At 45.9% G+C, this 27,269-nt stretch overlaps 1 protein-coding gene across 1 annotated transcript in view; it reads right to left on the minus strand.

Moving 5' to 3' along the window:
- PTPRM (protein tyrosine phosphatase receptor type M) overlaps positions 1-27,269 on the minus strand; it is a 750,850-nt gene that overhangs the window by 44,628 nt on the left and 678,953 nt on the right. Inside the window, exon 22 of the mRNA XM_089894939.1 lies at positions 14,482-14,579. Coding sequence (XP_089751065.1) covers positions 14,482-14,579 — 98 coding nt within the window. The remainder of the gene's footprint in view (positions 1-14,481; positions 14,580-27,269) is intronic.

Below are 27,269 nucleotides of genomic sequence, written 5' to 3' on the forward strand. Positions count from 1 at the left end.
TGGTCCCAGAGAAATGGGGCAGTGGCTTAAGCCGTAAACCGGTGTCCTGATCTGGTCGTAAACACGGCAGGTATTTTGAGAGGAGAAGTTCCGAGGCAGTGAATTCTGGTGTTCTGTTAGCCAACTGAATTGAACCCTACTTTACTGAAATCCCTTAATTAGTGAAAGGAATGTAGACGTACTGATGTCTTGTCACTCGGTGAATCTGAGAGCAGTTGTATACAGACTGTAACCCTGCTCGCTGCATTATTTTGCCTCTTTGGCCCTCTTCTCCTAAGAGGTCCCCAGCATTTACTCACCTATTTCCTTAGCCAGATAACCCCAAGCCTTCAGGAGAAGGCAGGGCAAGGCCTCAGAAGATGAGGTCAGCAGACTTGGAAAGCTCAGAGAAGGAAAAAAATAATTCTGCATTCAAGATAGGACATCATTTACGGTTTTCAACAAGTTATTCAAGGATAGGATATACCCGCAGTGTGCAAAGAGGGGGGAAAGCTCAAGTTACTTTTTTCTTTTTTTTTTTGGCCATGCTGTGCGGCTTGCGGGATCTAAGTTGCCCAACCAGGGATTGAATCCGGGTCCTGGCAGTGAATGCGCAGAGTCCTAACCACTGGACCGCCAGGGAGTTCCCAGAGAACTCAATTTTCAAGTGATGTGAGTGGAGCAAAAGAGGAGCTCTGGCAGCTTGGAGACCATCCCATATTGCATCCGATTCTACTGCCAAGAAATTACAGATGTATGTGGCCCGGGAAGGTACCCGTGCAACAGGGGCTGTGATGCGTCTGTCCCAGCGCACCTGTCCATCTGCCGCGTCCAGGCCCCTGCCCTCTTAAGCGCTTCACGACACTAAGGCAGGTGACCACCTACATGCACCCCAGAGACATGGCAGGTAAAGTGAGAGGCGACAGAGTGAGCCAGTGAGGATCCCAGCTCAGGCCAGTAGAGGGGTGGATACACAGGAAGCCCAGACCCAGATGAAGACGAGGATGTTCCACGGCCGGGCACCGATGGCCAAGCGGCACAAGTGTCTGCAGGAGGCAAGCGACGGGGCTTGACGGTGGTGACCATGAATGTGGGCACCCGACAGTCACCTCCGCGGGTGCAGCTGGAGAATACTGAACAGCTGATCTGCACTCAGCTAGCACTACCTGGGGGGCCAGGAGAGCGAGTTCTGGGAAACACCTGTTATTCAGACCTGCAAACATGTTTCAATCCTAGCCACATGAGAGATGGCCCATAAGAAAGCATCAGCTGGCTCACTACACAGAAAGAATCCTCTAAGAAGCCTAATTTATAATTCATCTATCTTTGAGTAAAAATGACTTTGCCTTCTGTTAAAGGGACAGGATGGATTGGGCTGAGTTACCAAGAACATCATACCAAAGGGTTGACTGGGGAGGCCAAATGTAGCCTCCTCTCTGTCGTCACAAACAGAGCTGTCGTGATCCTCACTGGCGCCCAGGGGACCACGTCACACACACACGGGTGGCTTGCACCTGCAGTCTGTTCTCCCGAGTGGAAGAACCAGGCGAAGGGGAGCAGTGAACAGAAGTTTCCCTTGTATGAGTTGTTATCTTGCACCAGCTTATCTGTTCCTTTGTAATTATTCTTCCACCTCTTCAGAAACATTCACTGAGAACTTCCTAATACTTTCTATGTGTCTGACCCTGTGGGATTCACAGATGACATACCCTAGTCTTTGCTCTCGGAGGCCTGTGGTCTGGGAGGGCAGAACGGTCCCCAAGGGTGTTTAGTTCCTTCTTGTACCTGATGGTGTGTCCTCCTCTATAACTGGAGGGTGAATGTTTTGAAGGTGGGCGCCTCTCTTCTGCTTCCCTGGCCTCACCTACAGCAGGGTACGAGGTCACTTGAGCACCGCATCTTAACTGGCTGCAGGTGCCTCAGTAAAGTCCCAGGAGTGGTGGACAGACTCCAAGGGGTTAAGGTGTCCAACAATGGCAACGGCAGAGAAACAGAGCCTGTGAGAAAAAGGTATGACTGGTCCTGCCTCCACCCCAGGAAATTCATTAATTCACTGTGTTGACTCACGCAGAATTCAGGAAAAAAGAGACAATGGTCTGCACTTAGAACAAACAGTCTGCTGTTCCTGACAAGGCAAACAACATTTCTGAAACTGAGGTAAGTATGTGTGAGCAGGAGAGAGAGAGTGTGTGTGTGTGTGTCTGTGTGTGATGCGTACATTTGGGAAGAACCTTTTATCAAGTACAGGGAGTGCAGAAGTTGTGAGAGAGATCTAGTCTGGTTACCCATGTAAGCAACTGTGAGGGAGGGGAATAGCTAGCCTTAAAAAAACGCATGCATATACACACACACACACACACACACGCTTATTTGCAGGGACACCATGAGAATAAAGGTTACAGAAGTTGGGGTTAGCATTACAGATACATTTTCTATAAGAAGCCTCATTACTTGAGCTTTAAAATGCAGTACTTAGCGAAACAGAAACAGACTCATAGACATAGAGAACAGACTTGTGGTTGCCAAGGGGGAGGGAGCTGGGGGTATGAGTTGAGAGTCTGGGATTAGCAGATGCAAACTATGATATATAGACTGGATAAACAACAAGGTCCTACTGTATAGCACAGGGAACTATATTCAATATCCTGGGATAAATCATAATGGAAAAGAATATGAAAATGAATATGCATATGTATAACTGAACCATTTGCTGTACAGCAGAAATTAACACAACATTGTAAATCAACTATACTTCGATAAAATAAAAAAATAAAAAGGCAGTACTGAGTGTTTAATGTAAAATATTTGATAGACCTTCAGGGAGACTGAAGAAGAAAGGTCCGTGGTTTTCTCCTTGCTTTATTCTGAGAGGATCTGTTTTCCTTTAGTCTCCTATTTTTCACAATTGCCACCCAAATTAGTAGTCGGTGAAGTGTTTCCTAGTTAAACGAAGTTGTTTCACAATGGTATCTGTTTGTGCATATCCTTTATACCACAGTTTACCTTGCAGTTAAACAGACTGGTTATCCAAATTGGATTAATGAACATTAAGTGATGGTGATGATTCTTTATTAACTTTTTGGGCGTAAAGTAACTATTTCTGTGCACAAGGGGATCTTCTTCCAGATGCAAAAATCACACATGGGGTTACACAGAACACGATGGGCTGGACATGGATATCTTTATTAAATGATTGCAAGGGGCCACATTTCCCCCGAAGACCCCCTTCCTGCTGCCTGCCTCAGAGGCGGTATTGCTGAGCATCGGTTAAAAAGATGGAAATGTGCTCAGAAGGTAAGATTGCTTGATATGCCAGTTGATAAACCAGTGGATTGTTATAGGCAATTTTGAGAACTTTTGAAAAGAATATGTTCTCTCCAAATCTGTAGTCAGATTAGATCGTTTTCAAAAGAAGGTCTATAAATTATAGACTGTGCATCTTTTACGGTCTGCATAAATTATGTACAGACAGAACCTCGCAGAATTCGTCTCATGGGTACCTAATCACGCTGCAATGTTCTGCTCTAGGTCTTCTACAAAATCCGTGTATAATAGTGCAGAAGAAATAGGAGTGGATGGCTCTCTCCCAAGGAAGTGACACTCATGGCTTTGTACTGAATCACTCCCTTTACAAAACCCAGACTCTGTGCTTTCTCCTGCTGCTGGTACTCAGTGCAGACACCGTGGGTGCCCGGGGGGTCCTGAGGCCACGTGGATTACGGCACATCTGGGCTGGTGATGCATCCGTTACTCAAATGGATCTCTGAGCCAACATGTAATCAACAAGGAGCCATATTCTTCGTATAAACATGGAATTTTACAGCTCACTGGGCCAATTTCCCTTCCTGTCGGGGATGTGTGAACTCAGGCTTGGAGGCGAGAACTGGTTGGTTCCCAGCTCAGCTCACTGGGTAAAGCCCATCACGTCCCTCTCGTGGTCACCTGTTCACAGCCCAGTCAGTTCTGGGAGGAGCTGCCTCTGGCTCCCAGGATCCCAGGATCCCCGTGCACCCGGGTCCAGCTGCCACCACTGAGCCTTGCTTCTGTCTTTCTCCCTCTTACCTTCTCCCCAGAGAGGAGCACGCCAGCTCCTCCTCTGGCTGAGCCTTCACTTGTGCTCTCGACGGCACCCTAAAATGGCTATTTGCTCAGCCACAGCCTTGCTCCTGTCTTCATCCGGGAAACCTGCGTTATCGGAGCGGGTACCCTCCCAAATCTGTTGTGTGTGTTTCTGTCACATTTATTCTCCTGCATCCTGATCTGTCTCTGTTCTCCAGGCTCAGAGGAAAAGACGTCTCCCCTCCTACCGCTGACTTGAAGACCTGTGTTCTGGATGCATCCTCTCCTGCCTCCTCAGCTGTCCACTTTCTAACAGCTCAATCTCCCTCCCTCTCCTGGTCCTTTCCTTAACACGTACAATTTTCAAAGGTCTTCCACCTGTAAAATACCCTTCGATTGTAAATGCTCCTCTGCCTACAGCCCTATGTCTCTCCCTTTCTTTCTTGGCTAAGCTTCTGACAAGTTTAAACTCAGTCTACACCTCCTGATTTTCTACTCCTGCCTCGACCCTGCGGACTGCCTTCCATCCTCACCATCTGTAGGGAGTCATGCTGTTTTCTGTCACAACATCCATTTCATCCATCATCCTTCCCGATACATCCTTGACTTCCTCTTGGAGACTCACTTCATTCCCATGGGGTGGCTTGTCAATTAGGGGCCCAGGACGGCCAGGGATGAGCACGAGAACCGACCGGGGGGAGATGATGCTCTGTCCTCGTGATTTGAATCCTGAGCACAGTGAAAAAGCCTGGAAATTGTTGGCACCCGTCCTCTGAGCCCCTGCACCCTGGCCAGACTGTCTGGCTGTGGGGCCCCTCCGATCACTGGCCCTCTGGATTTGCTGCCGTCTTTCCTGTCTGTGTGCAAGTCTTATTCTTCAAAGCAACATTTTGAGCTCCTAATACTCTTCCAACAAATGTCCCTTTGGCTTAAATCAGCCTGAGTTGATTCCCGTTGCATACAGTCAGAGAACTCTGGGAGGTCATCCCTCTGAACCACTCAGGCAAAAGGTGACCTTCTCCTTGTTAAATCCAGTGTCTCTCTCCCTGCCCTGGGGCTGCTTCCTCTCTGTAGCATCTCCATCATGACCCTCTCTCCACATCGCTCCCTCACTGCTCCTTCGGGGGCTCTGTGTTGGTCGCAAGAAGAGGCCCTGCTCCTCACATGCACACCTGCCTCTCTACGACAAAGCCTCAGTCTCTCCCCCTTCCCCACGTTCATTCTGAGCACAGCCGCAGTGTCCCTTCGGGGTCCTGTGGTTGCCTCTGCCTGGAGCACCCTGCCTTCTTGGCTGGTTCAGTCCCATTTGCCCCTCCACTCTCAGGCCCATGCACCGCTTTGTCTGGGAAGCATTTACTGACAAACCCTCCATCCTCAACTCCCGGTGTGATGAGGTACCTTCTTTCTGAACTACTGAAGCAGCACTCTGCAAAGCCTTAATCATAGGATTTAATCACCTTGCTTGACTCCCCATTGCTGTGGACAGGCATACACTTAATGCCTTTGTAGCCGCAGCCTCTTGTGTGTGGTGTGTACACACTGGCTGGTGTGTAGCATATGCTGGGTACCTGAGGGGGTCCCCTCCCACCCGCTCTGCGATTTTCCTCTGTCACCTTCCCCCTTTCTCTTCTTTTTCTAAATTGAAGTCTAGTTGATTTACAATTTGTGTTAGTTTCAGGTGTACAGCAAAGTGATTCGGTTATATACACACATACGTATCTATATATCTCCACATATCTATATATATTTCTGTTCTTTTCAGATTCTTTTCCCATATAGGTTATTACAGAGTATTGAGTATTGTTCCCTGTGCTATACAGTAGGTCCTTGTTGGTTATCTATTTTATATATAGTAGTGTGTATCTGTTAATCCCAAACTCCTAATTTATCCCTCCCCCTTTCCCCTTTGGTAACCATAAGTTTGTTTCCTATGTCTGTGAGTCTGTTTCTGTTTTGTCAATAAGTTCATTTGTGTCATTTTTTAAGATTCCACATATAAGTGATGTCATGTGATATTTGTCTTTCTTTGTCTTACTTCACTTAGTATGATCATCTCTCCCCTTTCTCTTCTTGGACCTTCAATCTCTGCGTCCAATTCTATCTTCTCTTCAGACTCCCAGGTATGCTCCTATCCACCCTACACAGACACACACAAACACACAGACACACACAAACATGCACACACAGAGACACACACAGACACACAGCGGCAAACACACACACCGACACACACACACCAACCTCTATCATCACATCTTGATCCTGCTTCCCTCTAGGTGCTGCTTCATCTCTTTCCTTGGATTCAATTCTCCAAGAACAAGCTACACTAATGTCTTTATCACACGTGTAGCCACTACTCCATGGCCATTGGGGTCCTGGTTCTATGGCACACTGCAACCTGGTAGGTACTGATGACAAAGTGAAATTATAATGGGGCCATCACAGTACAGGCAAACAGAGATGGAGGTGGGTGGCCATTGAGGACCCGGCTCAGACACGTCCCTGCACCACTGAGAGCTTGAACTTCCTGTGAACCATACCAAACTCAAGGACACCAGCCATTTGTAAAACAATACCTGCCAGCTGCAAGCTACAAGTTTCCCTCTTGTAACTATGCAACCATTTCAGACCCCAACCAATCCTTGCTTAATTGGCACTCTCGCTCCTTTCCAGCTCCGACTGTAATTCTTGATAAACAGCCCATGTAACCATGCAGGTTTTGCTTTTATAAGCCTCCCCCATTTTGTAGTCCACAATTCAAGTCTTTCTTCAATCAGTGTCTCCCGGGCTGCAGTCCTAACAAACCCCCAGTAAACTCTTTATTTCAATCAGGTCTCTTGTTTCTGAAGTTTTGGTTAACAACACTAAACTTAGTTGTTCACAGGGAGGTCCTGGGGAATTGTGGAGACAGCCTGGGCTTTGGAACTAGACAGACTAAGACTCAAATTCTAGCTCTACTCTGTGCCCTCTGCCAAATTACAACTGACCCTTGAACAACGTGGGTTTGAACTGCGTGGGTCCCCTGAGGAGCAGACCACCTAAGCCGCTCCTCTGGCCCCACCCACCAATCCGCCCCCACCCTCACCCCATTTAAGGGACCAGCTCGCCCCGCCTCAGGGAGCAAGCAAGGCCACCTGTTTCTTGTTTTCTCTCCCTCGTGCAGCAGCACGACCCCCCAGAAAAGCCTTGCTTGGATCCCTCGTCTGGCCTCTTATCAATTTCGATTGATTACAGAGTCCAAGGACCCGGGGGGGTATCACCCCTGCCACAGCCCGAGCCCACCACGTCCCTCACCAAGTCTTGCTCTGGCCTACCCTGTCTCCATGCCCTTCTGTAACCCTTCTAAACCTTCCTCTAGTGGCCACTAGAACTGTCTCTCAACAACATTAATTAAGACATAGGATGCACCAGCTTCATGCCTTCCATACACCACACAAGCACACCCCCCACTCCCTGCTCCTCCTTTGCCCTCCTAGAAAGGCATTTCAGACCCCTACGGACAAGACCTCAACCAGCCTCCTGCCTCCGGGTTCACAGTATCTCCCCATCAGGGCTCCAGCCACCTGCGTCAGACCACTCGCTCCTTCCCGATCTTTCATTTACTCCCCTTTCTCTGTTTTCCCTCAAGTGGTTTCTGTCTCATTCCTGCCATTTAAAATCTCTTCTCCCATTTAAGTCCAGCTCCTCACTACCTCCTCCATGCAGTCCTCTGAGATTCCCTTAGGCAGACTCAGTCCCTTCACTAGGGTCACCATCACTCTGACTTACGTGTATTATAGCTGATGGTTTGAATGTTCCCTAATACCATAGTTTATGTTCTTCCAGGACAAGTGAATTATAAATACCTTTGTATTTCTTAGTGCCTTGGATACAGTAAGTGTATCATTAAATGTCGCATACATTGTGCTGAAAAGGGATCAAGTGAATTATAAATACCTTTGTATTTCTTAGTGCCTTGGATACAGTAAGTGTATCATTAAATGTTGCATACATTGTGCTGAAAAGGGATCAGAAAGCCCACTTTTGGGTTAGTTTGTGAACAAGACAAATCAGGCTCTTGGGTTGATTTTCTAACTTTTTACAGAGGGGACCTGAGATCGTTGGGCCGAGAAAACCTCAAAGGTTCACAGGACAGCTACGGAGTCTTCTGTACTGGAAATCTGGCTTCGTGGAGGGAGGGGCTGGCAGGGGGCCCCTCTCCTGCTGCTGATGGCTCAGGACCAGTTAGGGCCTCATTTCTTGGGTGATGTGCTGGAGGAGGTGACGTGAGATGTGGCATGGCCTGGGTGGGAATCGTCACAGGCCACAGTGCAGACTTCCTCTTTTTTCCTAGTTTTGTATTAAAGTTATGGAGAGAGGCAAGGCTTGAATCAGCTACATTAATATGACTGCTGAAATGGTTGATGGTAGATCAAAATGGAGAGGAATACTTATTGAATGAGTATAAATTCATCAAAAGTTAAGGCTATAATTACCCAGGTCACAAAATGTCAATCTTAAATATTTAATTCATTAAAAAAAGATCGATGAAAGGCAATCGTGAGAGTTCAAGACAGAAAAATTTCAGCAATGTCTTCAAAAAGAATTTGTCTCTTCCCTTTCATGTACAAATTGGAACAACTTAAGAAATTTTGTAAAAAATATTATTATTTTGTCCTGTTAGGCATTACCTATGTTATTTTTACTATTAAACAGTATTTCCACATGTTATAAAGGGGAAAATCTTGCCTCTCTCTTGCTTCTTCCATTGATCCTGGATCTGGCGGCTTTTGCAGAAAAGCAAATGTTCTTTGTTGTATGTGACAGGTGCACTTGAAATCTTAATATACCTTCCTTGCACGTGAATTTGACAGCTAATTCTGACGAACAGTGTTCATTTTTAACTTTTTTCTTTTGTTATCCTTTTAGTGATAAACGTTGTGAAAGGAATTAGAGGTCAACCTCTTTGGGTAAATGACAACCTTTAAAGCATCTGTTTAGGTGGCCCCCTCGCATCCCTTACATTGATGGGGGTTAACATCTCTGGTCTCTACTTCTCTTAGCTCCAAAAGCCTTCATCACCTGTTATCAGAACTATTCAGAGCAGCTCAACGATAATTTTCCTACATGACTCTGAGACCTCATTTGGCTTTTTAATAAAGAGTCACATTCTAATGAGGCCTTCATAAAACTGACTAAATATGTTTAGAAATCATTAGCTTAAATTACCAGTGGGAAAAAATCTCCTTCGGGAGGCCCCCAGATTTGGTTCTAAGACTTTTGGCAGATGAATTAGTAGAACACAAAGGAGTCCTGAGGCTCCGTGGAAACCGTGTCAATGGGAGTGCCTGGGAAACAGGCGATGGATAAAGAGCTCAGCGTCCCTCGGGCGGGTTCATTAAAGAGGGAAAACAATCACAGCACATCCGGTGCAATTTACATGCCAGGTGTGCAGCTGTCACCAGGTGCCAGGGAAACTGACAAGGGTCCCTTCCCACAACACACGGGCTGAGAGGGACGCACGGGGGTGACCAGGAAGTCTTAGATAATGACAGGTCCTGGCAGATGTACCGGGGACCCCGCTGGAGGGAAGTGCAGCGTCTGAGTCTTCTGCACAGGTGCTGTGACAGGGAAGGCCTCCCAGCGGCTCTAACACCAGCAATTACAGCGGCCTGATGCGGAGCGCTGCAGGGCAGAAATCTGGGGAAAGCTGCCCGGCTCTGACTTAATGAATCAAGTCTGTGTAAACAAACAGCGTTCCCGGGCTCATGCCTGATTCATGAAGGACACACTGCGTGCTTGCGCTCAACGTGGTAAGTAGCTAGTTGCTCCCCTTAAAACCATGTCATTTTCATTTCTTCAGTGGTTTGTTGCTGCTGTTTCCAACCATGGAAAATGGAAAAGTCATCTCTCAACAAATGTGCAGGATGAACAATGGGAAACAGCCTGGAATAAGATTCGACTTTTTCCCGAAGGGCATGTGACCTTTTGTCAACATCCCCAAATCACATCAGACATTTCAAGGACAGATGCCATTAAGTGCATTACTAATTGAAGACAGGTTGGTCCAAGAGGCTGATGGTAACAGGGGAGGACTCTCCAGAGCTTGCCACATCCCCACAAACCCGGTAAGGATTGCAAGGATTTTTTGTTTTAGTAGGCTTACCAGACCTAAAATTACTGAATTTCTGTGAGCCTGTGGGCTTCCATTTATGGCTGAACTTGAACCCTGACTCCCCTCTTCTGCTGCACACTGTTAGCTGAAGTGTCCACAGCTATTTGTCAGAAAGAATAGTTTCCATCAAAAATATCAACAGTGGCCACCCTGTATGGGATGGGTCCAAGTGCCTGATGGAAGGCACAGAGATCACCACTGCCTGGCCTTTTTATTTGCTATTATTCCAAGGCAGGTAACTCGGAATGAAACTTGCATTCCAGCAAAAGGTGCCATGTCCAACAGACAGTGGGCTTTGGTGTTTGAAGCTTTTTCACTATAGTAATTTTATAGCGCAATCTCCCTTTGACCTGTTAGCCAAAGACCATGCTGTCCTGATTTTTCCTTAAAGGAAGAGCGTTTATCATATGAAAACAGCTCACCTCTAGTTGAGACAGGCTGGGACCTGGGACCCTTTGTTGCAGTGCTTGCACCTGGACACACGTCTCTTCAAGCAACAAAATACAAAAAAACTATAAGGGACTAAAAATAACTGCGTGCATGTACAGTTGGGGCAAATTCTGGACAGAAGATACAAAAAGGCCCAAAACACTCAACTGCCACTTCTGAAGAGCCAGGAGCAAAAACAGGGCACATGCCCCCTGCACACAGCACCACCAAAGGGGTGGGCAAATCCCCTAAGCCACGCCTCCGGCCCGACCCCTGGACACACCCCTACCCTCACCCCATACAAGGAACCAGCTTGCCCTGCCTCAGGAATAAGCAAGGGAACCTGTTGCTTGTTTTCGCTTCCCCCTGCTGCGACACAGGCCCCAATAAAGCCTGGCCTGAATTTCTTGTCTGGCCTCTTATCAATTTCTATTGATTAAGGAGGCCAAGAACCCTGGCTGGTAACACAGTCACTGAGTCCTGAGAGAGCACACTTTGGAATTTCAAATAAGCAAAAAATACACGTGTGCCTTTATTTTAAAAAAATCCAGTAGTAGTTGTTATTTTTAATAATTATCTACTTTTCAAAATAATTTTTCTTGGGATTATTTTAAGTGAGCTCCGATGCAAAGATGTAAAACCTGGTAAATAACTTTCAAGGAATACAGTTATTGAGAAAGCAAAGCTGTGCAAAGCCGTCTCCACATCTCTCTTGCTCCTTATCATACTAGGGGCAGTCAGCAAGTATTTGTGAGGCGAGTGAAGGTTCAGGATGAATCACACATTTCAGGGGAAGAAACAGATAAAATATTTAGCTTAGCTGTCTCACAGTTAACCTAGCAGATGCTAACTACTCTGTAACACTAAGAGGGAAGAATTCACATTCATTCACTTTGTTGGGCATTTCCTGAGTGCCAGGAGAGAGAGACCAAAAATTTGTAAGGTTGTCTCCTCCCTGAAAGGAGCTTGCTTTCTGGTGCAGTTGAATTTTTTTTTTTTTTTCTCCAGTGGTCATTACTGCTTTCATAGCAAAATACTGATTTGGGGTGAAAAAAGGTAATTTATAGATACCACTGTAGGTCTTAGCTTTGCTGGAGAAAATGTAAGGGTTACATTAATATCTATGTTTACGTAGTCCTCAGAATGGGGTGGGAACTTCTCTAACCACCCGACACGTAGAAACTCATTTAATCTTTACAAGATCCCTATGAAGCAAGTGCTATGACATCTCCACCGCCCACGTGAGGGGTTAGTGGTGGGGAGCTCAGCGACTCCCCCCCAGCCCCACTTTCAGCCAGCTCCCCTGCTCTTGATGTCTCCCAGAAGACAGGGAATTGAGAGACGGAAATGGTTTTTACACTGTTAGTATGTAAACTAGTGCTTTGTAAGCTTTTCTACTTTACATAAGGGGCCCATAGCTTCTCCCCACTTGTCTTGTCACTTTACTAATATCCTTTATTCTACAGAAAATTTTACATTTTAATAGTCAATTTTCCCCATCCTTTTCTTAACGTGTTGAGCTTTTGGTATATTTGAAACACTCTTAAAACAAAGGCCATAAATATTTCCCCCCATATTTCCTTCTAAAAGTTTTAAAGTGTTTAAAACTTTTGGTCTTTATTTAGTATTCATTTATGGGCTTTTTTTTTTAGTCCACATGAATAATCAAATGTCCCAGTTCAATTGATGGAAAAGCTCATGCTTTTCCCACTAATCACACATTTTCCCACAAATGCCTACATCAACATCTGGGCTCTCTTTTTTGATCTGTTGGTGTATTCATTTCTTCCTAATTTGTGGTATCTATAATTTTCCCTTTTGCTATGTCCTTTTCTGGTTTTGATATCAAGGTTATACTAGCCTCTTAAAATAAAATGGAGCAGTAGTCTTTCTTTTTCTCTTCTCAGAATAATTTTTATAAGATTTGAATTACCTATTCCTTGACTATTTATTTAGCAGAATATACCTATAATACGTTTGGGACTAGTGCTTTTCCATGGGTCACTTTTTTTTTTTTTTTTTTTTTTTTTGCGGTACACGGGCCTCTCACTGTTGTGGCCTCTCCCGTTGTGGAGCACAGGCTCCGGACGTGCAGGCTCAGTGGCCATGGCTCACGGGCCCAGCCACTCCGCGGCATGTGGGATCTTCCCGGACCGGGGCACGAACCTGTGTCCCGTGCATCGGCAGGCGGACTCTCAACCACTGTGCCACCAGGGAAGCCCCCATGGGTCACTTTTTTTTTTTTTTTTTTTTTTGCGGTACGCGGGCCTCTCACTGTCGTGGCCCCTCCTGTTGCGGAGCACAGGCTCCGGACGCGCAGGCTCAGCAGCCATGGCTCACGGGCCCAGCCGCTCTGCAGCATGCAGAATCCTCCCGGACCGGGGCACGAACCTGTGTCCCCTGCATCGGCAGGCGGACTCTCAACCACTGCGCCACCAGGGAAGCCCCCCTCCCACTTCTTAATGTCTCTCTTCTTCCCGGTTTGTGCTTCCTGTTACCTTCTGAAAATCCATTTTTTTAAACAGATGTATTGAAGAAGTATAAGTGATGTACAAAAAACCTCATGTGCACAATTTGATGGGTTTTGACACATGCAGATATCCTTGGTACCATCACTACAACCAAGGTTATAGACAATATCCACCACCTCCTGTGGTTTCCTGTGTGCCTTTGTTCTTGGTGCATGCCCGTGTGTGTGTGTGTGTGTGTGTGTGTGTGTGTGTGTGTATTAAGAGCACTTATCGTGAGGTCTACCCTCTTAACAAATCAAGTACGCGAGGCCTATTGTTGACTACAAGTACACTTTGTACAGCAGATCTCTAGAACTTGTTCATCTGGCATAACTGAAACCTCATACCCACTGAACATCACCCCCCACCTCTCCCTCCCTGCAGTCCTTGGCAACCACTCTTGTACTTCCTGCTTCTAAGATTCGACTATCCTCCATCGTTCCTTTGAGTGGAATTGCGCAGTCTCTGTCCTTCTGCGACTGGCTTATTTCACCTGGCGTGATGTCCTCCAGGTGCATCTGTGTTGTAAATGGCAGGATTTCCTTTCTTTTCAAGGCCGGCAGCTAATCTTAAGAAACAACCCCTTTATGGTTTCTGCCCCGATATCTCAATTCAAGGCTAATCTCTAGGCTGAGGGTAGATCTCACAATGTCAACCTCTCTAAGAAGTAACGGGTCCTCCAGCAGAACCACAGAATTGGGCCCACTGTTCAACAAAGCAGCTGCACCCTGTGTATCTTCTTGTTTTAAAATTTCCCTTTGGAAAGAATCCTTCGCGTCCCATGACCGAGATCTTAATTCCTTAAGAAATTCCTGGTTAAATAAAAATAGCTCCTCCGTAGTCAATACAGATGAAGTAACCCAAGACCTTGGGGTGGCGGGGGGTGGGTGGGGGGGGGAGGGGGTCGGAGTGTGGTCTCCACTTTACAGGTCAGGAAAGGGAGGAAAGGAAAATCTAAGCGAGAGGAGATGCTGGATTTCTAAGCCCAGGATTGACTCCAGGCCTGCTGGCTGTTCTCAGAGTGGATTTCCCAGAGGTGGGGAATGCAGTCCTGTCTCCTGGGGCCTCCCGTTGTGTTCTGACACCCAACAACCAGCATGCACGCTTTGCCGTGATTTTGTGTTGTTGTGCGCTCAATATAGCCGGATAACAACTGCTTTTAAATCTTGAGTGCCTTTTCTGTCTGTTGCTATCACAACAAATGAAAGCAATTCAGTCTATGTTTACTGATAATTTATAAGCAAGCGAGAGGAGGAGCCGTGGTAGTTGATATTTTTGGAAGGACACACACTGCTTCCAGAGCTGGCTAAGCAAGGAACAAATGACCAGGAGGCGGAGAGGACCACTTACCCTCCCCACTTCCACCAGGTTGGTCACCATGATGATGCTCGCTGTGTTTTCATGCCACACCATCCTCCAGAAGTCATAGATGGTCTCTTGCATTGGTCCTGCAGCAAAACACAGCAGAGACTTTTGTTTTCTTTGTGAGTTTGCAACTGGAAAATTTCTGGGGCTTGCAAAGAAATCTATGGACGGCCACAGGCAGTCCCCTTACTTTTCTAGGTGGACAGAGCTCTCCTTCTAGTGTTGATGCGAGAGGGTATTCTTTCTGAAACGACACCCTTAGAAATACTGAATTTTTCACTCATGGTTGAATTTTTTCGTGTCATCCACTGTATCTGCATATGAGCTCTTTTGCCCTTCTTAAACGACTGCCGTGAAAGAAAGTTATTTCTTCATCATTTAGCTATTTATCTCCATAATACTCAAGAGTGAAATTTAAAAAAAGAAATGGGTACCATTACTCTTCCTGCTAACGACTGGCAGATATCCCGGGAAACGGTATATAGAATGAAATGAGCATCTATAGGAAAAATGGCCTTTTCTTGTTTCTAATATTTTTCTTATTCTGTGCTATCTGTCAAATTAATCCTTTTTAAAATTTTCGCCAGACTCCTTCAAGCAAGAGAGGAGTTGGATTCAAGCAGTTGTACTTCCTGTCACTGAACGTGACCGGGATCTGCTGCCCCAGCTTTTGGGATCTTAGTATTCAAAAGCTCTTTTTATGGACTGGGAAAAAAAGAGGGAAAAAACGGGTTACAAAATGCCAGTGCTATAGATACTGTATAGGTATGGAAAGCTGGAACTTAAACTTGCTTTTAATGCAGCTTTTTTAAAAACCCAGACTCGACTTCATGCCCATGCATGTTTGAGGGTCTACATGTAACAGCATAAATCTTTATACGACCAGCAGATATGTGAGGACAGGAGAGAAAGACAACTTCAAAGGCGTGGAGAGTCACGTTACACGGGGACTCAGACGAGCGTTTAGGGATGGGTCGGGACAGCTGTGCTGCTGTATCTGGACACTGCAGATCACTGGGTCTGGAGCTCAAACATGAGAATTTGAGATCTGCCTCTGGCTCTGAACTGGCTGTGTGATTTGGGGCAAGTTACTTGGGCCACTGAGACCTTTAGTGTCTGCATCTCTCTTTATCTACATACTGATTTCAGGAACACGTCTCAGGGTTATTTTAAGGATTCGTGGAATGAACGCACACTTAGGCATTTTACACACAGCCAAGCGTCAGAGCAAAACAAGGTGCCTTTACCTTAAAATATTATAAGGAATGGAGGGAGATAAGTTGGAGGTATATTTAAAGCAATTTGGGCTATAAGTGGATCAATTTTTAAGCCAGGTGATGGTTACATGAAGATTCATTATACAATTCTGTCGACTTTTGTACATATTTGAAATTTTCTATGACAAGTTTTTTTTTTAAAGAGATATATTATCATTGAGTGTAGAATTTGATCAGTAAAAACAGAAGGCTTTCTCCATAAATTATTTTGCAGAAATCAGTAGGTTAAGCCATAGGTTAGGAAGAACTTGTAGCCTTCATTTGCCTTATAAAATGAACATTAAGGAATTTAACTCAAACCTTTTAAAGCCCAAGGTAATAAAAGAGTTGAAACTGCAAAAACAAAGACCAAAACAAAAACAAAAAAAACAAGGTGCATTTAAAGATATTTATTAATGGTCACTCATTGGCTGAGCAATGGGGGCACTGCTGGGGGCGCCTTCAGTCATCTCCCCTTCCTCTTGACCAATTACCAGTTGGTTCCTGTGTACTTTTTCTTCTTCTTCCTCACTGTCAAGCCTCATTCCCTCCTCTCTGGAATGCAAACATCTATCATTCCTCCTGCTGCCATGGCTACACTCTTCCCCTCCCCGTGAGAACCCCTCCAACTGCTGAGCCTCTGCGTCGAGTCCCCTTATGGGACCTTGCACACTGCCCACCATGAAGCTGCACCTGCCATTTGGCCCCGGCCCTTGGCATGTGCGTGCCATTCTCCTGATGCATAGGCTGAAGATTTCAGTGACTTCAGTCAAGGTTACAGGGGGCACAAGTAAACATTGGATTCCATCAATCACTATGCTTCTAGCTTTCGGGGAGAGAGGTGCCTCCGTTGTGTACTTAACAGCTTGTTACTTACAAGGAAAAAATACCCTGAGCCCATCTTTGTGCAAACAGATAGCCTTCCCAATGTGACCCTGAAACACAGGGCTGACACTTTCTGCTTCCTTCACTAGATGCACAGGTCTGTGCCACCTACTCTGAAACTTCTAGAAACAGTTCTGATGACAAGGGCTACCGTGGATGAATCAGATGTCTCAGCATGGTGGACGGCGAGTGCCTTCAGGGAGAAAGCCCCCTCTCCCCTCTATGCCCAACAGAGACATTCACGGCTGGGGGCAAGTTCCCAGGTGCAACTCACTTGCCCCTTCTTGGCTTCAGACCCTGTTGTGATGACTTGTCTCAAGTTCCGGGGGGTGGGGGCGGGTGGGGAATGTGGCTGTTGCAGTTTACTGCCCTTTCCTTAGTGCCTGTGGGATACCCAGCACACAGCAGTTCAATGAATAAACGAATGAATGAATAAGTCTGTATGCATCAGGATAAACCACATTATTTACTATTATACTGTTATATTAAATATAAAAATATTAAGTAATGTTAATAGATAATATGAGTCCATTTCTTGACGTATTTCAGAGATTATCTGTAGAAGCTTGAAAGCACATTGCCTTTACTCCTTCCCGATTCATAGAAAGGGGGGCATCTTTTGCAGGAGCCTCTTCAGAATGAGCGTGATGGTCACCCAGTCCACAGAGTGCCGCCGGGCAGTGCTGCAGGAGCTGGTCCCAACCACTAAGCAGGTGGCTCCTCTGAGGCCCCCTGCCCCGAGGCTTTGCCTCCAATCTTAACTCAACCCATGATCCGAAGCCAGAGTGCGATCCTGGCTTCCACTAACTCTTCTCCGTCGAAGGCAGTGGTTCTCAACTCTGGTTGCATATTACAATCACTGTGGAGCTTCTAAACAATTCTGATGTCCTAACCCAAGAGACTCTGCATTTATTGGCCGGAGCCAGGGGCTGGGTCTCCTGGGGAAGCACCACAGACCTTCAGCATTGGGGCATTCGGCTGCACCTCCGACCTGTCACGTGGTCTCCTACGGAGGTGGAACTGTGGAACACCCAAGATTTGTAGGTTTTGAATCTACTGAATAGTCTAAGCCGTATACAAGCTCTCTGAATCAAGAAATCCCAATTCTTTCTGATTTAGAAGGAACTTCTCTCATAAAATATTATCTGGGAACATGGCTGTGCCATTTTACTGAGGGGCAAAGTGGTAGTTAAGGTGACACAGGTTTTTTTAATGTTTACTTAACTACGTTTGGGTTATCTTTAAAATAAAGGGCATTTATAAGAATTAGAAGCTCACTTGGGTGATGACAATGATCGCTAAATCATCATTTAGTCTTGATTTTCTTACCCATTAACCTGGACTAAAAAAAAAAAAAAAAAAAGATCAGGAGAGAAGAATGCATCAGGTGAGGGTCTTTTTAGTGCTAAAATTAGGACAGGTCTCCAGAAGAACTAAAACAGTTTGGGGCTAAGATCTGAAAATGAATTTGAACACAAAGATTATGCTAAGTTGATCTGAGAAAGAAAAAAATTGGTGCTAGAAAAGGTCCCCCAGCCTCCTTCCCCGACACTCCCTGTGCAGTTTTGCCCTGATCTTCCTTGTTCCTTGTCCCTTGCCTCCTTCCTGGGTGGTACCACGTGCTGCTGGATGTGAGCGCGGTCCCCTCCTGCACACCACTCAGCTCCTCCCACACCTGGTCCCACATCTGGGGCAATTCAATGATGAAGCTGCTCAGGGTGGGCACCAGAGAGTCTTATCTTGGCTGACGATTCAAGATATTTTCATGAATGTTCATTGAAATCTTGTTTTTTTTTTTTTTTTTGAGGGGGAAACACGGAAGAAGGCAGGAACCCAAAGGTAAGGATTTCAATGCAAAATTTGTCAGTCCTGTTTTCCTTTTCTCTTCAACATATTTCAAATTATTTCCTGAGACCCGAATACATTATGATTCAGAGATACACATCCCCAAACAAAATCAAAAAGCACCCTGGAGGCTGGGGCGGGGCGACCTCACTGACACCATGTGGTTTTAGCAGCTCCTGGCGGCGTCAGATGACCATGGCCATTGTGAGCCAACGCCGAGTCTCCAGATGCGTGCCTGGTACACAGGGCGCTTACTCTCAGTACCATACTGTCGCTGGGCTGAAACTGGGGGAGGACCACCTGAGAAGGACCGCCTGGGGGGGCTAGGGATGTATTCCTAGCCTTTGATGTCTGTCTCCCAAAAGCTGGAAAACACCCTCAGCATGGGGAGAATAATCCACGGAGAGGTCACTGGAGATTGCTCTCAGGGTGGACAAACAGATAAACTCCTAAGACAAGGAAACAGCAGGCAAAGGATGCTGTGAACCCCGCTCCCTCTGGCATGAATGGCTGCAATGACAGCCCAGGAAGGTATCTGATTTCTGCAGTTGCTGGCTGCGTGCGAGCCCCATGTTCACTGTGGCCATGCATTTACAATGTTGGCACACTAGGCGGGAAGGTTATTCTCAGCAGCTGTCCCTGGGGGACCGAAGCGTTTAAAAGGTAAGGTCCTGAAATTTCAATAGCATCAGGCCAGGACCACATCCCACTTCCCTGGTGATCGTCAGCACGTACAGACCTGTCTCTGCTGAGCAGAGAAGTGTGGACGGGTGTTCTTTTTTTTTTTTTTTTTTAACATCTTTATTGGGGTATAATTGCTTTACAATGGTGTGTTAGTTTCTGCTTTATAACAAAGTGCATCAGTTATACATATACATATGTTCCCATATCTCTTCCCTCTTGCGTCTCCCTCCCACCCTCCCTATCCCACCCCTCCAGGCGGTCACAAAGCACCGAGCTGGTCTCCCTGTGCTCTGCGGCTGCTTCCCACTAGCCATCTACCTTACGTTTGGTAGTTTGTATATCGGACGGGTGCTCTTACACCAACCAGCCCTGGAAAAGCAGCAACAACAAAGGGCAGAGAGAACTAGAGCAGAATGAAAACAATGAAAAGCTGTGAAAAGGGTAAGTGAAAGACATTCAAGGATGGCTCTATTGTGGAAGACCAGTTCTCTAGTTCATGGGCAGTGGGAGATATTAAAAATCATAATTTCAGGGCTTCCCTGGTGGCACAGTGGTTGAGAGTCCGCCTGCCGATGCAGGGGATATGGGTTCGTGCCCTGGTCCGGGAAGATCCCACATGCTGCGGAGCGGCTGGGCCCGTGAGCCATGGCCGCTGAGCCTGCGCGTCCGGAGCCTGTGCTCCGCAACGGGAGAGGCCACAACAGTGAGAGGCCCACGTACCGCAAAAAAAAAAAAAAAAAAATCATAATTTCAAACCTTGATAGATGACTCCTACCCCTCCTTTCTTTTCACATTCTCATTTCTATATAGTATGTTTTCTGCGTTAGAGCCACAGGAAGTCAAGGTCCTTTGGAGCTCATGGTGCTGTATGAGAGTTTTTGGAAGGGAAGAAAGGGTACAGATACGAATTGGTATTCCACTGTAAACAGGATAATTCCTAACTTCTTTTGAGCTGTTACTATTTCCCAGGTCTCTTTTGAGTGTTTTACATGTATTATGTCATTAATTTAAAAATCACAACCTTATCTGATAGGTGCTACTCTTCTCCCATTTTACTGAAAGGAGACTGAGGCAGAGAGAGGTCAGCAAAGTTGTCCATGGGGTGAGGTCTAACCCCACCGGTCACAATGCCGCCAGGTAAGCATCCAAGGAACTGGGAAGGGCCCTACCTGACAGGCGTGTGTGTACAAGTCATCACGACCCCGGCAAGAGTAGAAGAGAAGGAAAGCCATGTCAACCACCAAAAACCACCTTTTTAAATGCCTTTTTATATGAGATCAATTTCCCTCCTTTAAGCCTCCCATGGTCCCACTGCTACAGAATAAAGGCCAAGTTCGTGGGCACGTCCTCTCCCAAGGCCCCTTCTCCGCGGCCTCAACCTCCCCTGCATCCGAGCATTTCCAGAACCCAGCACATCCTGGTTTACTCCCTCCGTTTTCACCGCCCACCCCGCCAAGCCACGTGCCCCCTGAATGACCAGCGTAGCCTCACCCTCGGGCTCCCCCAGCCTGTTCTCCCCCATCTCAGCCACAGCTTGCCTCTGCAAAACGTTACTTTCCTGCTTAAAAAGCTTCCAAGGGGTTTCCACTGAGTAAAACCCAGATCCCTTAATGAGGCAACTGTGGTCCCGCACAGCCTGTGCCTGGACCGGGTCTCCAGTCTCGGCTTTTGCTGTCGCAGGTGCCACCTCCCTGGGATCCCTGCGACGATCCCCTGCCCAGAACCCTCCGAGCTTGCTTCATTCATTCTTATCCCCTTCCTGGCCCCTGGTGGGAATCTGAGTGTGCGACCCATATCCACGGGTGAGCACTTAGCCTGCTCTGTGCCAGGCACCCTGGGGGGGATGGTGAGGGATGCAAAAGTGGTAACAGAAATATAGCCCCTGCTTTCAAGAGGCTTGTGGCTGTATAAGGTGGAGATAAGGCAAGAACACACCACACTCGCATATAAAGTGCAGTAAGGTCAGCGTCCTGGGACTCCTGAACTTCAGCTGAGATGTGCACGCCTCTGCAGACACAAGGAGATTTTTCAAGGGGGACATGGGTAGTTTCCAAAGTAGTAATTTCTAGACACTTAGCGGCTTTATGGACTCTGCCCAAACTGATCTCCCTGAGGAGTTCCAGGAACAGTGGTCTCTCTCAAACTTGACAAAGCCCTCACTCATCTTAAATATTACTATGGGGCACTGCCCCGGTGAAAAGACCTGCAGGTGTGAAACCAAGGGATGGACTGAAATACTGACCCTGGAAACTCACAGTGCTTCCTGCCTTCCCTTATGAAACATATTTATATAAAGGGAAAATTTTGGTGTTAAAAATGGGGTGTTTTGGTTCATCCTGAGATGCTCTGAATTCAGGACATCCGAAGTGGTAGAGGCTGGTAACACTTATTCTTTTAACTGGAACTGGGCTGTTCTGTAGGACAGCCAGGTTTTCCTGGATGCAAACCATGGATGAAAGTTTCATGTGTTTTCTTTCAGATTCGGTGTGATTTAATCTGTAAGGTGGTTAAACTCTATTTATTGCACATCATAAAATATTTATTCTCATTATATCAATCCTCATTTTATATTAGAAAATAATTAAATATCGCCTATCTCCTATTAACAAATAAATGTATATAAACCTATGATGAAAATTTTAGATAGCAACTTAAAATGTTCAAAGGGGGTACATAATTTTTTCAAACTTCTTTTGGGGATTCACAAGGGAAACCATTTGCAGACCACTGTCAGCCAGTGATGTATGTCTACAGTAGTCAATGTCAGGAAGAGATTGTACTTCTTCCTGCAGTGGTGGAGTGCAGAGTGGATGTGACTTTGGCGGGAGGAATGAGGGGGGCAGGTCCTCTGGGTGAAACATCCAGTAGGGGCGACTTAGTACCACCTGAGTGGGGAAAGGACACGTGGGAGCCATCTTGAGACAACATGCGAAATTTTTACAAGAATTGTGGGTTCAGACCTTATGAGTAGTAGAAGAAGACATTAAAAACACAACTAGGGAGCAATCTTTTAGACTGAAAGCCTACCTTCTAGGAAGAAGGCAGAGGAAGAAGTGTTTGGTTGTCTGAGAGGAGGTGGGCTCGGCCCGATGTGTGACGAGGTATCCACAGCCATAAGGAAGGGAGGGAGGGAGGGAGGGAGGAAGGAAGGAAGGAAGGAAGGAAGGAAGGAAGGGAGGAAGGAAGGAAGGGAGGAAGGAAGGAAGGGAGGAAGGAAGGAAGGGAGGAAGGAAGGAAGGGGGCCTGGAGGTGGTGGGCCCAGTGGGCTAGAAAGCTGAGCCCAGGTATCAAAAGGTCAAGTCCAGAGGGAGCCCCTGAGCTTCCCGCAGATGCAGACAGACATCAGTGTCCAGAGTGGAGGGATCTACTCTATTTATTGAACAAAAACTCCTGAGAGTGCTTCCCTGGTGGCACAGTGGTTGAGAGTCCGCCTGCCGATTCAGGGGACACAGGTTCGTGGCTCGGTCCGGGAAGATCCCACATGCCGCGGAGCAGCTGGGCCCGTGAACCGTGGCCGCTGAGCCTGCGTGTCCGGAGCCTGTGCTCCGCAATGGGAGAGGCCACAACAGTGAGAGACCCGCGTACCACAAAAAAAGAAAAAAAAACTCCCGAGAAACAGGACAATGTTGAACATGAACAGTAAAGAACCGTAAACAAAGAGATCATGCTCCATACCAATTAATGAGAGGGAAAGTTATAAAACACTCTAGATATATAAAAAAATATTAATATATTCTGAGGATGGCTCCCTGCCATCCACAAGGCCGGTGGAAACCAGCAGTGGAGACATCCAGGCAGTGATGGGAACCCCAGGGCCCGCGAGCAGCCTGTGGCTCCTGGTGGTGATTCTGGGGCAGGAAGGTCACACAGGGCTGGGCAGGGGGACAGGCCCCTGCTGGCCTCACAGTGCCACTGACAGGCTCCCTGGTGCAGAGCAGGGGCTCAGGTGGGCTTCAGGCCTGGGCTGGGCTGGCACAGGAGCCGGTGGGTCATGGATGCATCAGCTGACCTTTGAATCAGACTGGGGTCGACAGGGCTGCCCTTGGAGGACAGTTTTGGATGCAACCGAGCAGGATTTTAGCGAAGTACCATTGCTTTGTCAGCAAAGGAGCTGAGGGCTCTGGGCTGGAAAGTAAGGGGACCTGGGAAGCGGGCTGAGAAGGATGGTGGACAATTAAATGAGGCAGGTGGATAAGTCCTCAGGCCAGGTGTGTTTTACATGCACCATCTCATTTATTCAGCATCACAACTATGTTTCTATCTTACGATGAAAACCAGGCTTAGGAGGCTAAGTGACTTTGAAACTGGGATTCCCACCCACATCAATCCAGGTACACTCTGAAATTTTCAGAATGACCCCCAAAGCCCAGGGGCCTTGTTTGTGCACATCAGCCTTTAACTACCTGATAGGACTGGATGGTGTGGGGTGCACACCGAATGGCAGAGCACAGAGGGAAGGGGCGGGGACCCCAAGGGCAGTGCAGCTGCAGAAACTAGGAGTCCTGGCTTTGGGCACTGGCCGGGCGTAGGCTTGGTCAGGCCCTGTGGCATCCAGCTCACTCCATCGGAACCGAAGACCCCTGATGCTGAAAGACCCCTTTTCCGATGTGGAAAAGAGAGGCCTAAGATTTACGCATTCATTTTCAAGCTCATAAATAAAAGTCGCCCTATGGGCTTCCCTGGTGGCACAGTGGTTGAGAGTCCGCCTGCCGATGCAGGGGACACGGGTTCGTGCCCCGGTCCGGGAAGATCCCACATGCCGCGGAGCAGCTGGGCCCGTGAGCCATGGCCGCTGAGCCTGCGCGTCCGGAGCCTGTGCTCCGCGATGGGAGAGGCCACAACAGTGAGAGGCCCGAGTACCACAAACAAAACAAAACAAAACAAAAAAAAGTCGCCCTAAATTTCTGATCCATTATTGTTATTGCTGCTGCTGGAGATAATCTAGAATAAGTATTATGAAGTCAGTTACTCAACGTTCCAAACATCAGATGTCCCTTCAGTGGTTTCTGAATAAGTTTTTATTACAAAACTTTAAGTGAGTTTTCAATCTGATGCTTCTTTAACACTTACGTTTATAATTTTACATTTAGTAGCTTTTCATTTTTGCAGCAGTGAAACGTAAAAGGTAGAATATGCCACCATGCTTTACGGACTGCATCTGTCTGGTATGTCACAAAAGTGACAATGGTGACACAGAAAGCAGTTGGCTTCTGCATTAATAATTAGTAATCCTTAACAACACTTATTTGATAGGTGCATCTGCTCTCCCCTGAGGCTACTTAAGTGAAAATCATGGAATTTTTATGAATAATTTTTGGTTTCAGCTGCAGAAAAAGAAAAGCGAACTTGAGACGGCTAGGTTCACAGGATGAAATTTGCTTATTTTCCTGAATTGTTAAGAATATCCCCCCCCGATTACCATTTGAAAGAAACAATAAAAATCAACTAAAGATTTAGAAGCAAACACTGAGAAATTGTTCTGTGATGGGGAAAACCTGGGAATACTTTATTTAACCTAAATTCAAAAATATAACTGGCAGCATTTTCTAAGGACAGCTCTCACGTGAAACACCCTTTATGTCCAGCATTACAGGGTTAGAATGTTCACCAGTGGAAATTTAATTTAGTGACCAGTCCTATGGAATTTTAATTTTAATTTAGTAAAAGAAGAAAAGATTGGCATTGAAGCTATAATGAAATAATGCCTTGTTAGAAGTAGGGTTATACCTAAATAGACATTTCTCCAAAGAAGATATACAGATAGGCAACAAACACATGAAAGAATGCTCAACATCACTAATCATTAGAGAAATGCAAATCAAAACTACAATGAGGTATCACCTCACACCAGTCAGAATGGCCACCATCAAAAAATCTACAAAGAATAAATGCTGGAGAGGGTGTGGAAAAAAGGAACCCTTTTGCACTGTTGGTGGGAATGTAAATTGATACAGCCACTATGGAACAGTATGGAGGTTCCTTAAAAAACTAAAAATAGAATTACCATATGACCCAGCAATCCCACTACTGGGCATATACCCTGAGAAAACCATAATTCAAAAAGAGTCATGTACCACAATGTTCATTGCAGCTCTATTTACAATAGCCAGGACATGGAAGCAACCTAAGTGTCCATCGACAGATGAATGGATAAAGAAGATGTGGCACATATATACAATGGAATATTACTCAGCCATGAAAAGAAATGAAATTGAGTCATTTGTAATGAGGTGAATGAACCTAGAGTTTTTCATGCAGAGTGAAGTAAGTCAGAAAGAGAAAAACAAATACTGTATGCTAACACATATATATGGAATCTAAAAAAAATAAAAGGTTCTGAAGAACCTAGGGGCAGGACAGGAATAAAGACGCAGACGTAGAGCATGGACTTGAGGACACGGGGAGGGGGAAGGGTAAGATAGGACGAAGTGAGAGAATGGCATGGACATATATACACTACCAAACGTAAAATAGATAGCTAGAGGGAAGCAGCCACATAGCACAGGGATATCAGCTTGGTGCTTTGTGACCACCTAGAGGGGTGGGATAGGGAGGGTGGGAGGGAGATGCAAGAGGGTGGAGATATGGGGATATATGTATATGTATAGCTGATTCACCTTGTTTTAAAGCAGAAACTAACACACCATTGTAAAGCAATTATACTCCAATAAAGGTATTTAAAAAAAAAAAAGAAGTAGGGTCATAAGTGATGACTTAATTAATGATATTAAACAGTGGGTTTTTTCTTTTTTGGTTACTACATTTCCATGGTTCTCACGCAATGACAAATCCCTTCTTACACTGGAGTAGGTTTACCCACTGCCTGAGTCTTTTTTTTGTTTTTAACTTTTCTACTTCTTTTCCTTTTTTAAATTGAAGTATAGTTGATTGGTGAGCAGGAACTTGCTGAGTACCCTGTTTCTCCTAAATTGGCTCACAAGGTGCTCCTCTTATATCTGAAAAAACTAGGCATCCACTGTGTGTGCATCCACTTCCTCTAGGACACACCATCCACGTGGCGATGTTTACACCTCACTCATACCATCCCCTAAAATTCTCCTTTCAGACTGAAATAAGAAAGTGTGCCAACATGAACTGTGCAAACATTCATGGCTTTCTCTAGATAATTAGTGTCATGGGATGTCAGTTTCCAGGTGCATTACTAGAACATATGAAATCCTGATTGGACACCAAAAGGTCATGTCAGATTTAATTACGAGAAAATCGGTATAAACCAAACGCTAATGGACAGGCTACTATAAAATCTAAAACAGCTTGGGAAACCTCTGTCTGTAGTATCAGTCATAACCCCTCAACTCTTGGCTCTTTTTTGGTTAATAATCTGACTTTCATCTTATTCACTAAAAATAATTATAAAATACTTAAAAACAATAAAATAGTAGGTATTATTTAATGTGTTAATAAAGATAAATTTAATCAATAGCCACTTTCTTCCTAAGAGATACCAGAAACTTCGTATTTCATCATCACCTTCCCATTTTTTATATTTGTATTTTCTAGTATCTTAATTCCAATATGAGTTCATCCTATGTTGATTAGTCATTATTATAATTCTTCTTCTGTTATACATTTTTATAGCCTTCATAATTTTTATTGTGGTTTTCCTTAATTTATCTTTACAAGGAGAAGTTTGTGCATTTCCACACCACTCTTAACTATGTCTCAAGTCAACGGTAAAAACAGATAAAGAAGCACTTTTTTTTTTTTTTGGGGGTACGCAGGCCTCTCACTGTTGTGGCCTCTCCCGTTGCGGAGCACAGGCTCCAGAAACGCAGGCTTAGCGGCCATGGCTCACGAGCCCAGCCGATCTTCCCGGACCGGGGCACGAACCCGTGCCCCCTGCATCGGTTGGCGGACTCTCAACCGCTGCGCCACCAGGGAAGCCCGAATCAATTTATTTTGAATCATTTCAAAATAAAAGTCTACAAGATCACCCATGGAAGCCTTAAAATAATTTCTGATACACAAACAGTCCAGCCCCACCCAACACAGACAGGCTGCAGAAACAGGCCAAGAGCACACGTCTTGCCCTTTGTCTCCCTCTGATTTCCCCCTCTGCTCCTCTGTCATCATTATTCTCTT

This window comes from Delphinapterus leucas, chromosome 14 (genome assembly GCF_059928025.1).
Source record: "Delphinapterus leucas isolate spDelLeu-1000000601 "Yukka" chromosome 14, BTC_Dleu_Yukka2, whole genome shotgun sequence".
Taxonomy (NCBI): Eukaryota; Metazoa; Chordata; class Mammalia; order Artiodactyla; family Monodontidae; genus Delphinapterus; species Delphinapterus leucas.